The 14,461-nt window shown below is 38.6% G+C and overlaps 1 protein-coding gene across 1 annotated transcript in view; it reads left to right on the forward strand.

Annotated features, from left to right (window-relative positions):
• Positions 1-14,461, forward strand: part of LOC131463773 (receptor-type tyrosine-protein phosphatase mu-like) — a 161,952-nt gene that overhangs the window by 34,924 nt on the left and 112,567 nt on the right. Inside the window, exon 3 of the mRNA XM_058635801.1 lies at positions 13,954-14,228. Coding sequence (XP_058491784.1) covers positions 13,954-14,228 — 275 coding nt within the window. The remainder of the gene's footprint in view (positions 1-13,953; positions 14,229-14,461) is intronic.

Here is a 14,461-nt window from a genome sequence, read left to right on the forward strand (position 1 = left end):
ATTGACACAGGAAGTGTTGCAACACTGTAGTTTGTCAGAAGTCACTTCAGCGTTTTACGGCTGACGCGCTGCTAACTACAATATGTCGGGTAAGAAGTCTTGGCTGAATAACATCACCACGTTCCCAAACTTTGGTTTGGGAACGTGGTGATGTTATTCAGCTGAAGTGGACATTTAATACATTTCTAAAATGTTGCCTTGCTCTCCTGCTGTTTCACACACACTTTCACAATCCAAATAAGTTTCTTCTTTTATTGCTTTTCCCGTGTTAACGAGCGGCGGGCTCCACGCCTGCACCATTGTTGAATGGATGGTTAATTAAATCCTATCTTTTATTGTGGTGGTGTTACATACAAAATCAGCAGCATGTTCAGTCTACACGCTGGTTCATCTGACATGTGCTGCAGAGTGCGTTATGGTGTGTGCTCGCTTGTAAAATTAATAATTCAAAAGCTCATTATAAATGATGTTCTTGTTAAAAGTGTCGTATGAACTGAATTCAGCAAAATGAGAATCAGATCCTCTTTGCTGAAAAATGCATGAATGGAGATAATAATAGAAAACTGTAACAATGTAATAGTGTTTTTATTTACAGTGTATATGCACTAATGAAAATGGGCAAATAATAATAATACCCAACCACCAGACAATTGCCTTCGTTGTTTAAACTGTTGCAGCGTCTCCGGTTTAGGTGAAAAATAATATGGCTCCAAAGTGATGAGTCACCCAAGACGTCAGCACTGATTAAGAAAATCATTGAGAACAGTAAACAGTACTTAGTTGTAGTGGGAAAAATCTGAATAACAAATGTGACAGAGCATTTACATGATTGAATTTATCTGTTGTCTTAAATGTACTATATGTCCAAATGCTCTATTCAGTCGCCTATAAATCCTTTTTCCAATCAGGCTGTAAATCTGACTCTAATTATAATATACAGAAAGAGTCCATGTAAACAACTTCACTGTTAGATACTAATAAATACAGATTATTTGTTCAAGTTCTACTATGAAGGAAACTATAACTATATATGTGTGTGTGTGTGTGTGTGTGTGTGTGTGTGTGTAAATGTGTATTTATTTATTTATTTATTTATTTATATATGTATATATATACACACACACATATATACACATATTTGTGTATATGTGTGTGTGTGTATATATATATACATATATATATATAAATATACACAAACACACATATATACACATAAATAACATTATTTAACAATGATGTTCAATAATTTTATTCGTGTGTGTGTATATGTTTATTTATTTATTATTTATTTATTTATTTATATATGTATATATACACACACACATATATACACATATTTGTGTATATATATATGTGTGTGTGTATATATATATATATATACACAAACACACATATATACACATGAATAAAATTATTTAACAATGATGTTAAATAATTTTATTCGTGTGTGTGTGTATATATGTGTATTTATTTAATTATTTAATTATTTATTTATATATGTGTATATATGTATATATATATATACACACACACACATATGTATATATGTGTGTGTGTGTGTATACGTATATATGTATACATATGTGTGTGTGTGTGTGTATACGTATATATGTATACATGTGTGTGTGTATATATATATGTTCTTCACGTCACTGTTAAATAATTAAACATTAATTAAATAATGAATGGTTTGAAACAATGAACCCAGGAAATGTAAATAATGTAAATAATATATGGATGATGAATGTGTGATATCTGATAGACATTTTTCCTTATGCCTAAGTGCAGAGGTCACTCAGTATCTCCTGTAGTGAACTTCACATCATATTTTCCGTTCACAGCAGATGCAGATATGACTTTTCTTAGCTTTACAAAATAAATAAACTGAATAAAAAATAATTGTTGGAAATGACACAAGAGAAGTCAAGGAAGTAGAGGTGTTTCCCAAAATCCAATAATACATTTTAAAGCCAATATTTAGCTATAGCGACATTATGCCGATAATATCGTGCATCCGTAATCTTACTGCATTTCCAAAGTAAAAGTCTTTGTACCCACTGTCCCTAACCTCCACTATTTTCTTTTTTTTTTGTTTTAAATGTGCTAAAGATGCAACTTTTCCACATTAATGCATGATCTTTGGGACCAAAGTGACATTAAATTCCAATGCATTTTAAAACATCAGCCCCATATTTAAATCCAATCCAATGAAATGCCTTCCCTGTGTGTGTGTGTGTGTGTCTTTAATGCTCCATTGATCACCTTTCATTTGATTTGAGATGCAGACACATCACCACCTGTGAGCAGACAGACTTAGACTAATGGAATGACATGATTTCTTTGTGTGGTTTTTCATGTTATAACAAAGGTAACAGAGCAAACTCCTAGATATTGTTGTCTTCCATCACAGATAGATTGCACTGGGCACTGCCAGTGACAGAGGGGGAATTCATTAGTAGACCCTCACTAATTTTAAGCAGCCAGTGGCCAGACGTGTTTTTGTGTGTATATCAGCATGATGTGTGTTGAACCGCCCGGGAGAAATTGCTTTCTATTGATAGGGTAAGTGTCTTGTTTATTCCACTGCATTTGATTAATGTGGAGACACATGGAGGCTGGGCAAAGGTTACGTCGACATCTGGAAAAGCCATGACCTACAAATTAACACGTCACGCGCCTTCTAAATGTAACATATCTGATTAAAATCCCATGTCTCGTTTAGAGGTCTCACTGAGTGTGCTTCCTTGTCTGAGTGCATTTTTGTCTTTTTTACCTGTGCATGTAGAATTGCATGTAATTAATAGGCTGCAGCATCTCTCAATTTCACGATGAGTGTGTGAAACTGTGATCCGTCCTTTTTGTCTGCATCAAAATGGATGTGAGATACTGTAGTGGAGGCCTAGTCGATGGCTGAAATTGTATTAGGGCCACTAGAGATGGTGTTGATGGGTGGAAATGCATTTAGATGAAGGATCTATCTCACCTGTGATTGCTGTCACATTGTCAACATGTACTTGAATGGATCTCCATGGAATGATGTCATCATGCTCTCAGAACAGAGCGTCAGCCTGAGATTCTGTGATGGAACGATTAAAACAGAAGTTATAACGACTTTAAACATCTTCTTTACGGGTTAATGTTTGTGGAGACATTAACCCGGAGATCACTCACACACTTTTCCATTGTACAGTTCTAACACTACTCAGCTTCAATGGATTCTAAATGTGCTGTCAACAGACTGCGTGAGAGAGTATCGTCACTGACGTCGCACACAGGAATCAAATCGAACAATTACAGAACTGTAGATCAGTTAAAAAAATCCTCAAACATGAGTTCATCTCTCACACTTAGCAAGGAAATGTCTAAAATCTCTATAAAATCTCTGTCTGAAATATTCATCAGAGGAGTCTGGTGTATTTAGCAACAGCTGGTGATCCTGAGCCGAGTCACAACCCGTTCATTTGTATTTCACATCAGTGACTGTGTCACACGGTCACTGATGTGAAATACAACTGAACCATTCTGTGAACGAATCTTTTTAATGAACTGAGTCAAATGATTCAGTTACACCGAAAACAACTTCTTTGCTTTTCACTTGTTTTTTTGTGTTTGTGTTGCTTATAAAATGTCATGCTATGATGACTCCGCCCATATTATAGCAATGGAAAATGTGCCTGAGTAATATGCCAATGATGATATGTTCATGTCCTCAAAACAGACGGAGCGACCTAACGCTAAAGACAAGTTAGCTTACCGTTTTTATATGATCTGCAAAGAATTTTGCAAAACACGGACGATGGACACGTGAACACGTCCACACGTCCACACGTGAACACGTCCACACGTGCACACGTCCACACGTGAACACATTCCACCACATTCTTCAATCTATTTGTCTGTAGTGGGTTGGGCTAATCCAAAACAGTGAAAACAAGGGGGGTGTTCTCTGAAGACACGCTGTTACCTGTGAGACAGCGGTGCTCTGAAAACCCCCCCATTAGCACTTGGTACATTCCTCCAGAAGAAATCAAATTAACCATAGACTGTATGAAATTAACACGGCAAAAAGTCGACCAATCACAACTTGAGTCGATCCAGAACGTATGGAGTCATAAATGGACGAGTCGACTGGGACGTTACAGCCCCAGAACCTCACCACACACAACCACAGGGCAGTAACTATTACAGAGTGAATTTCATTTTGTAATATCACAGTTTCTTCTTTTCATTAGACGTTAAAGACGTGATATATCGAGTAAAGACTTATCAAAGGCTTTGGAAACAAGTGGAAGTGGTTCTGTGCAACATGCTGTATCAGTGTGGTAAGTGGAGAGAAAGTGTTCATGAGAGGCCTTGAGCACAGTTTAATGGAAATGGAAAAAGTTGAAACGAGCCCTCTGATGACATGATGGTTGTTTACAATGATCCGCTCCCCGCCTCCTAGCCACGCCTTGTTTATGCCTGTGCGCAGCTCTGATTGCATGCTTTGGCTCCGAGAGGCTGGTTCAGCCCAGTTCTGAGGGCTGTGCATGTGTGCTCGGACACTCCCCAGTCGGAGTTGGAGGGACCCCCTGCACAACTGTCACCAACAGTTGTGTAATTAACAACAAGCCTCATCTGTGTTGGACAGTGATTGTAAAAGCGCCTGAGCCAGGACGGCACTCGCTCTCTCTCAGCCCTGGAGAGTGGAGCTGGATGCTCCTCTGTCAGGATCAGATCAGGACTCTGATTGCATATTATTTGAAAGACGTTTATTTAAAAAAGAAAATCGTTTCCTCTAGGGCCACTCCTCTCTCATCTCTGTGCATTAGTTTCAGAGGAGGGTTGGATGAAGCTGACTGGGTGTGGTGCTGCTGGGAGGTTAGGGAGTTCAGGGGGAGCTGTTTTTAGTGAGCTGCAGCTGGTGCAGAGGCTGCTTCTTCTCTGATGGTGTCATGGATGATGCCGGCAGTCTCTCCAGAGACTCATTGTGGGGAATAATGGTAAGAGGGAGGGGGAGGAGAAAGAAGTTCCTCTAACTGAGATTAATTAGGGTTTTTGTATTATGTTGGCGACAATAGCAAATGCAGCTTATTGTTACATTGTTAATGTCTGCTCTAAATATGTTGCAGGAGAGAAATTGAATGTGTTTTGTCTCCGTGTGCAGCTCAGGGTCTTTGTTTTGTTCCCATGCCCTTGGTCGATAATGACACCTGGACAATGGTGAAGGACTGGCACAATAAGGTTAACGGAGATCTTCCACCTTCTTATTCTTTCTCGTCAGGTTCATAATGCTCTCATGCAAATGCAGCTCACTCTTGAACCCAGATGGGGAGGCCTTTCTTTAAGAGCAGCTGCTGCATACAGATAAGATGGATCATTTCACAAGCCAAAGCGTTCACCTTTGCATTACCTGGACAAGCATTGTTGTTTACAGTGTGTGTGTGTGTGTGTGTGTGTGAGAGACGTTCAAATGAGAGAGAAGAGACGGCGATCCACTTAAAATATGAGAGAGAACGTGCCCACTGACTGAAGGACGAGAGGAATTTAATCAGAATTTAAATCACATCAGCCAAAGATGGGATTTGCTGTTGAGGAGCTCAGTGCCACTGTGTTGTGAAAATAAACTAATTGCTTTTGAGCCGGTCACAAATTTGTATGAAAATCAGAGTCTGTGCAGTGTTTGCAAGGTCATGCAGGGGTTAAGGAGAAAACCCCATTATATGATTGCACAATTAAACAAAACGGTAAATTGTAATGATCGCTTCATGTGTTCATTCTTGCAGATGATTTTCAATTGTTTCTCATTTGTCGTGTAATCATTTATTATTATTATTATTTATTTATGCTGGCTAAATGTTTTCCACCATAAATGGTCTGTATTCATATGGAGCTTTTCTAGTCTCGATGACCGCGTTACGCTGCTACAGGTTACAGGGCCAGTCACCCATTCACTCACCCATTCACTCACTCATTCACACTAGAAAAATTATTTTAATAATCAATTAATATGTCGATTAATTAATTGATGAATAGTTTGGTTCGTAAAATGTCAGAAAACCTTAAAAAATGACCTGGAAATGATGATGTTCTCAAATGTCAATGATTCACTTTGAATGATTTCTTTGAGAAATAAAGAAAATATTCACATTTAAGAAGCTTAAACAATCGGAAATCTTGTTTTAATCATGAAAAAAGCTTTGAACTGATTAATCGATTATCAAAATAGTTAAATAGTTTAGTAATCGATTAATCGATGAATTGTTTCAGCTCTAATTCACACAGCACATCTTTATATCACATTATCTATTCACACACTGACACCGACACAGCCGTCAGGAGCAACGTGGGTTAAGTGTCTTGCCCAAGGACACATCACATTATATATCGGAGCCGGGAATCAAACCCACAACGTTCCAGTTGCCACCAGATATATATTTATTTTTGTTATGATCTAAATTTACTACTATTCTATAATACTTTTCTTTTCTTTTTCAGTGAAAGTAAATAATCACATAGTAAGGATAAATCAGATCATGATGGAGTGTGTGTATGTAATGATATGAGCCACTTATTGCAGTGGAGTGCCAGGAGCACACACTGCATATTAACATTCGCCCGATGATTGACATGCAGCAACAAAGGCTGCTGCAGGGTCACGTGTCCACCTGAATAAAACACGGTTGGAGGTGAATGTGTTTGACACCAGGTCCGACTTACAGAGAGACACACAAACCGTGTTCAGTGTCATTTCACCAGGACACAGTGAAAGTTCGAGAAAATTGAGTGGAGGCCACCGGTGCTCACATGAACAGCCTCACCCTTTCACAGTGAGAGCAGTTGTGATTGGTGGCAGACAGAGACAATTGCCCCGTCTTCATTGACATTTCCGAAGCAGCAGCCACGTTTTTCTGCGGTGGTGACCTCAGTGAATTTTATTAGCAAATGAGCCCTTGAGGGTTTGGGTTTAAAGAGCACCCCGTTCCTTCTGAAGGCCCCCCCCACACACACACACAAGGATTTGAGTTCAGGACTCAAATGCAGGAGGACTGAGTGCTAGTCATTATTGCAAATGATGTCCTCTGCTCAACTCATAATTAATCTGAGCACCTATTGACTTTTACCTATAGACTTAAATGTAAACAGACAGGTAAAGCTGTCTGTCCGTCTTTATTCATTGTACTGTACTATGCACTGTACTGTACCCATGCATGAGAATGTAACATTGTTGATTGCATATTACTCAATTAAAAACATAACAATGATGAAAAAAACATATATGTTCACATTACAAATATTATAAAACAAATAGTTTCCACTTGCCTACACTATTCCAGTTGAGTCGGACATTCAGGCGAGTCATGCTTGTGGTGGCTAATATATTCTATGGGGGGAAAAATCTCGATGTGTTCACTCACTTTTTCTCTGCAATACTGTGAAGAATCTCTTCTATTCAAAGTTAGTCATTTCCAGCCTGACTCAAGTGACAGTATCTTTGAGGTTTTCAGATATGACACATCTGGAGATACAATAAGGCTTCTTACAATAAGGTGACATTTAATTTCTCCTCATGGAGCTTGGATATTCAGTGTTGTCTGTCTAGCTGTGAGCAGGTTTTCATGTTTTCATGTTTTCATGTTGTTTCATGTGTGTTTGTAGCACTGATTACATTTGAGATATTTCTTGAATGCATCTTGAGCTAATTCTAATTCTATGGGGTATTTGAATGCATCACTTTGACTAACTGTCATGCACGAGAGTTTAGAATAATTGAATAATGGAGGAATAACGCTTACATGCGACATGCACATGATATGTGGTTTGTGATCTACGATGCATTTGCAGGTGTGTTAATGTGGATGGAGATGCTGCATGTTTGTGAAACAGCACCAAGTCAAAGATGGCCGTCATTATAAATGTTTGTGTGCCACAGCCAAACGTGATCTGTGTCTTTAGTTTTCGCCTCAGCAGCAAAATGCCTGATAATCAATGCATGCTTGATGCTGTGCTTGTTGTTACCGCCGCCCTCATTCACACTGCAAGTGTGACTTGTTACTATTGTCTAAAATATTTCAGTGCAATAAAAATCACACATTATGCTTTACTGGCACAACAGCAATAATATATGAATAGAATACATCTCCTTTTTAAGTAATCCATCTTTTTACACCAGCCTCCCTGTTCCCCATGTTCAGCCATCATTATAATTTAAGGTGAAGTTGGCCTACATTGGAATAATAATAAATCTGTTTCTCCGAATACCTTAGACAATAGTCGAGTCCTGGCCTTTACGGAGTCGCAGAGACGGGGCTTGAGTGTGCAGAGAGCTCTCTATTTTTAATTGGTCTTGAACACACTATTGTTAAGGCACGCGAGATAGAGAGGGGAAGAGAAAACACTCTTGTGCATCACTAGCACATTAGCACGGCACTAACACAGTGTCATTATCATTTGCTCTTAGTCTCGCTGGCTAATTAGTTTGTCATGGTGCAGCAGGTCCCACACAGTATGTGGTCATTTGGCTCAGAAAGCAGAGAAAGTGACTGACAGTCAGTGTTCACCTGTCATCTGTTGTTAGACCATGTCGATGGCAGCGCGACGACACTGTGCCACACTGTCACTTTGAAATACTGTATGATTATGTTTTATGATGGTCAATAATGAGAAAAATGTTTTTTGTTTTTTTATCCTTGTTGTGTTAAGACTCACTGACCCAAATCAAGATGAGATGAATTTTGCAATTCACGCTTCAGCTGCTTCCCTGACAGTTGCAGTATATAAATATACATGATTCTTTCTATTAAGGCAAGGCACTTTTGTTTAGAAGGTACACTGAAAAAATAGAATGGTAAAACCAAAGTATAATTCCAACTAAAGTTTACTAAGCAACATATATTTGTAAAATTTGTTTGAATTAACTTCATTTGTTTATTTTTTTAAATTATTTTTATTATTTTATTTTATTTTTTTTATTTTATTTTTTTTATAAATTTCACATGTACACCCCCCCAAAAAAAACAACAACACAAAACAAAGCAAAAATGTGCAAAAGTGAACAAAAAGTCGTTAGTGTCACAGACCGTAAAGGTCAAAAATAATAATTGTTCATTTTTACATCAATCTCTCAATTTACTATTACGATTTAAAAAAAAATTAACACAATATACATAGACAGTAAGTAATCATAATATCCACAGTATGAGCTCGTAAATAAGAACTGCACTTTGATATTGCACTCTTATGAAAGTATAATACTTCTCGCACATGTGTAAATGTGGTGTATACTGAGACCAGTGCTTGTTATACAGTCTTTTATAAAACAGGAAAAGTGAAAAAAGAAGAAAAGGTAAATCGATACAATTTAAATGTATGATAAATTGGCAAAATAATATCATTGTGTATATCAAATTGATAGTGATCGTCTGACCTTTAGATTTTTCTGAAATGGTTTATTTAGCACTTTTTATACCATCAAAGCAGTTGTGCTGCAAAGACTAAAGGGAAAACATGACTAGTCACAAAAGGCATCTATTGTTTAATGAATGTGTCATTGTATAAATGCTGCTTGAGGGACCTGATGCTCATCTTTCATGACCAAGTCTCCTGTGCAGCACTGTCACAATGTATCTGTGTGAAATGAGTGGCGAACAGAAGCGGCTCAGTCTTTGTAACGTCAGCTACAGCTGAACAATTCATCCACTGATTATTAGTGCTGGTTCACATCACACAACTGGCTGTCGATGTTTCAAAGGAGGCAAAAACAACAACAAAGTGATTGTGGCTACGAGTGCAGATTGTTGAACATGAAGGTGTCATGTCGAATCACCTGATGGAGGCTGGACAAACCAAAGTCCGCTCATCTCCTGGCCCTTCTCCATGTACGTTACACAACTTCCCGCAGAGCGTCACAGATAATTAGCCTCAGCTCTTGAATCTGAAGGTGAATAATAGATTAAAAAGTGAAGTGTTGGAGTTGCCTGTTGTACACAAGTGTGAATCACAGCATAATCATGCTGTGCAGAAAAACCCCAAAGGTCACAAAGATATATCGCTGTTTACAAGTTGAAAGGGTAGCTGTCGTTACAGCAAACACAGGAGATAATGTTACCAATAGACCTTCACGCTGTATAAAACAAATCTGTTTCATTAAAATTGAATTGAAATGATATTTTAATGAATATAAATAAAAGAGTTAATGAATCCTTTTCTTGCATCTCATGGTCAGTTGTTATGGCAACATCTGGCTCGTCATCATGTAGTAGCGACGGCTAAGCTGTCAAGGAGAACAATGTGAAGTTTCCACTCTTCAATCCAGATTATCTCCATGACAACCAAACACTCTGGCAGAAAACCAGAGGTCACACCACTGCTCCCCTCTATACTGTAGTAGGTTAACTAGTACTGGCTTTTTAACTAAGTTAGTTAAAAAGCCACTTATAGTGTGTAGTTAATATTCTGATGGTATCTCCAATAGTAATGCTCCATTTTGTTACAATATGAACAGGAGCTTGACTGAAAACGTTAAATCAGAAAAAAAGAAAATCCCAAATCCTTCAGCACTTTAAAAAAAAAAGAGAGAAGAAATTCCACTTTTACATTTTCAAGGTAATGTAAAACAGATTATCCCACTTAAAGTGTTGCTCTTAAGATTAATAGTGCATGACAGTGGTCTCAGCCATGTGCTGGTTTTGTGAATTTATCTTCAATATAGTGCAAAAATAATGAACACATTAAAATGTACTGCTCGTTACTAAGTGAACTATTGCGTCTGGAAAAGATATTCACATCCTTCATTTTAGCGCTCACAGTTAAACTTTACAGTGTAATGAAAGCAAATGTTTTGTCTATCTCTGCATGTTCAGTTGTGAACACAGTTGTGTCTTCTTTGTTGTAAAGACTCGTGTCGCGCTGTGAGCAGAGTGCACTCACGACAGCGACCTCAGTGACTAATGACTACGCCATTCTTTGTGGTCCAAACAAAATGGTTGGTCATGTTTATTCCAGTATTGCACCAGACCATTGGCTTTTTATTTTGTTTTTCCAGACACACTTTATTTATTGATGGCTCTGGGGATGTGAAGAAAAGATAAAAGTTGTTTTCAGATAAAGAAAAACCAACCAACCTAAGTGTCCATTATTTATAGACCATTGAGATTGAGTGAGAAAAATTGGTAAAAGCGAGAAGTATTTTTTTTCATGCTATTTCAAACTGTTTCCCTCTTAAAAACATCTGTGAAATTCTGAATATTCTTGATTCCATTTGCACATTAACTTTCAGGCATTCATAACTCAACAGTGTTGCTAGATACTAGTTTGGGTTTGTGGTTTGTCTCGTGTGTGAGAGAGGTTATGAGGTCATAGAGCTCTGGACGTCACATGACTCCATTTTTATGAACATGAAAGATGCAGCATGGATTCGGCAGCTCACTTTAAATCGACTGATATAAATCGACCAAAGTTGACAGACTGAATGTATCTCATCCTTATAATGTGGGCTTTTTACGAAGACGTTATTCCACACCTGAAGTATCCCATAGCCTGAAGGGTCGTAATATAAACTATTGCTGTGTCAACGTTCATGTGCAGACTAGCTCTTGGTAAATCTTGTCTGAGTCCATGATTTACCAAGAGCTAACCATGAAATCCATCGCTTGTGGTTCCCCATCGCGCCGTCCTCTTCTACGTTTCATAGTGGTCAGATCTGAAAGTCTTTAGCCTGTTTCTGATCCATCCACTCTCTTCACTTGTATGATATACAGCTGGCAAAGAGATGAGTTGTTTGACATTGTGCCTGATGAATGTGCTGTTGCTGTCTAGTATATACGTACGTGTATGTCTTACCTTGGTCGTGTGACGTCAGGTACTGGAGCTCTTCTACCACACATAAAAACCCTGAGCTAGCCCTTTAAAACTCATTCATTAACATACTGTATACATATACATATACATATACATACATATACATATACATACACATACAAAACAACAACTTACACGAAGCAATAAACAAAGCTGAAGAGGCTGCTTGGTGTCATCACATCTCACTGCTCCTCCTCCTCCTCCTCCTCCTCCTCCTCCTCCTCCTCCTCCTCCTCGTCCTCTGCTCCCTCTGCTGTTTCATTGTGTAAACATGACAGAAAGCCCCTCCCTGCTCGTTATCTGAAGCTGGAGACAGATGGAATTGGTGAGCGTAACAAGTGCAACACAACAGGACAAGTGGGCAAGAAACGGGGTTCTGTGAGAGGCTGACAGACTCTGGGAGCGAGTCGACTCATTTAGTCATTTATTCTATAATTTCATGACAAATATTCACATCCACCACGTTTCAGCTCTGCTTCACATACAAGGGAGCCGAGTGTTTGTCTCACCTCTGTGTAAGTGTAACGCCTCCCAGACATTACCACACTCTCAATATTAATACATAATATGGCCATTACCAAGCCAAGCTAAATAGGATGATGACAAATAGAATACGTTCTGCCTCCTCCCTGAAACTTTGCCAATATAATAATTCTCACTCATGTTTTATTGGCAAGAGAGGAGACAATTAGATTAACCTTTAATATTGAACCAAAGCGATACAATCTAAATGGGTCTTGCTTGGCAAATAGATTTCAATGTATTGATTTTGCATCATATCTCTCGATCCTTGAGTGGAAAGGAAAAAAAAGCCAAACACTTGTTTCCAACGTCCAGGTTTTTTGATGAGTCTTCCTCACTCTCCCATATTTTTTGATAAATGATTATGATTAGAGAGTTTTCATCAATCCAAAGATAGGAGCATTCACTCATTAAGGTTCACACGCTGTGATTCTCAGTGTGCAGTCATTTCTGTATACTTTAAGAAGATTGTGTCCGTTATTCAGCTGTTAAAACTTTTATGAATATTGCTGATTTATCTTTCTGCGACATTAATCTGTCCATAAATGTCTGTAAACATTCCATGTGACATGCAAACAACATTAAACTGTCACAATTATCCTGACTGAAATAATTGCAGTTTCCTGGGTTTGTGTTTCACTGACGTTGGTCAGAAACATGGGGCCATGAAATCATGATGAAAGGTGCAGCTCCCCATTGTGGCACATTAAAAAATAAATCACAAGGACTGTATGTTGTCAGTTTTCAAGTCACTCATGTGGAATATTAATGTTTTTATATCACGAGTGCACTCTGACTGTCCCACAAGTGATTCATGGCCGTGAGAAAGCAGAAACTCTATATCTTAAGCTTTTTGATAAACTCTCCCTCATCCTAATCCCGAGAACATGCCAAATAAAAAGACATTAAAGTTAGTTAGTGTTGGATTGTGTACATGGGAAGTGGAATCCATTGTCTGTGAGTTCCTATCACTCCGTCTTCTACTCACTCACTTGTTTCATGGCAGTGATTCAACAGATCCTTAAAGATCTCTCCGGATCTTTAAGGATCTGGTAAAAATGCTCTCCAGATTGCTCGTCCTGAATTGTTCTGGCATCGTTGAGCACAACAGCTATTCACCATCTTCACTTTTTATGAATATAAAGAGATGAAATGGCCATATTGTGCACAATATATATATATATACGCTGCCAGTTATGTTCATGGATTTGAGCGTCGCCATTCCTGAACTTTGAGCTGCTGATTAAGAACTTTAAACTGTGACTGGTCATTTTGAGCTGTGGTTAGCGATTGGCTTTGGACCTCTCGTTGTTATTAGAAGAGAAAGAACAAGTGGTGCTTCCTGACAAAATGGTGACAGTGTTGCATGATGGGAGCTCTGTGGACTGATCATTGGTCTAAAACCTCTTCTTCATTACCAAGCTTTCAACTCCTCAGAAAAAAAGCATCTTTAAAATACTTGAAATGGTAGTTGATGGTCCTGGTATTCCAGTTCCAAGTGTGTTCCAAGACTCTTCCTTGGAACGTTTTATAACGAATAACAGTCTCAACTAAGCCTAAGTCCCAATAATCAGACTGACGTTTGTGTTTCAGGTTCAGCCTTCATGTACATGAACACGTCGGGACGCTTTGCCGGGCAGAAGGCTTTACTGCTGACGCCACAGCTGAAGGAGAACGACACTCACTGCGTCATCTTCAACTACTACACAGGAGGCAGAGACAACAGCCACCCCGCTCACCTCAACGTGTACATCAAAGAAAACAACAGTCCCATGGGGATGCCAGTGTGGAATGTGTCCGGTGCAGCCACTCGCTCCTGGACCCAGGTGGAGCTGGCTGTCAGCACATACTGGCCAAACTTCTACCAGGTGAGGAGATGTGATCTGAATAAACCTCTTTTGTTCTATAAGGTGTCGGTTCCAAACTTGGGATTCTCATTGTAAGTAGCTTTCATCCTTTAGCCAAAATCATTAAAGCCTGTTGACTGGGCGGAGCCAGACGAATTAATTATTTCAGAAGGTCCAAACAATTGCACAATAGCCCATTCGAAGCAGCTAAGATTATTGATTTGTGGGGTGAACTCCGTCTCCATGGTAATCTT

This window comes from Solea solea, chromosome 1 (genome assembly GCF_958295425.1).
Source record: "Solea solea chromosome 1, fSolSol10.1, whole genome shotgun sequence".
In the NCBI taxonomy this organism is placed as follows: Eukaryota; Metazoa; Chordata; class Actinopteri; order Pleuronectiformes; family Soleidae; genus Solea; species Solea solea.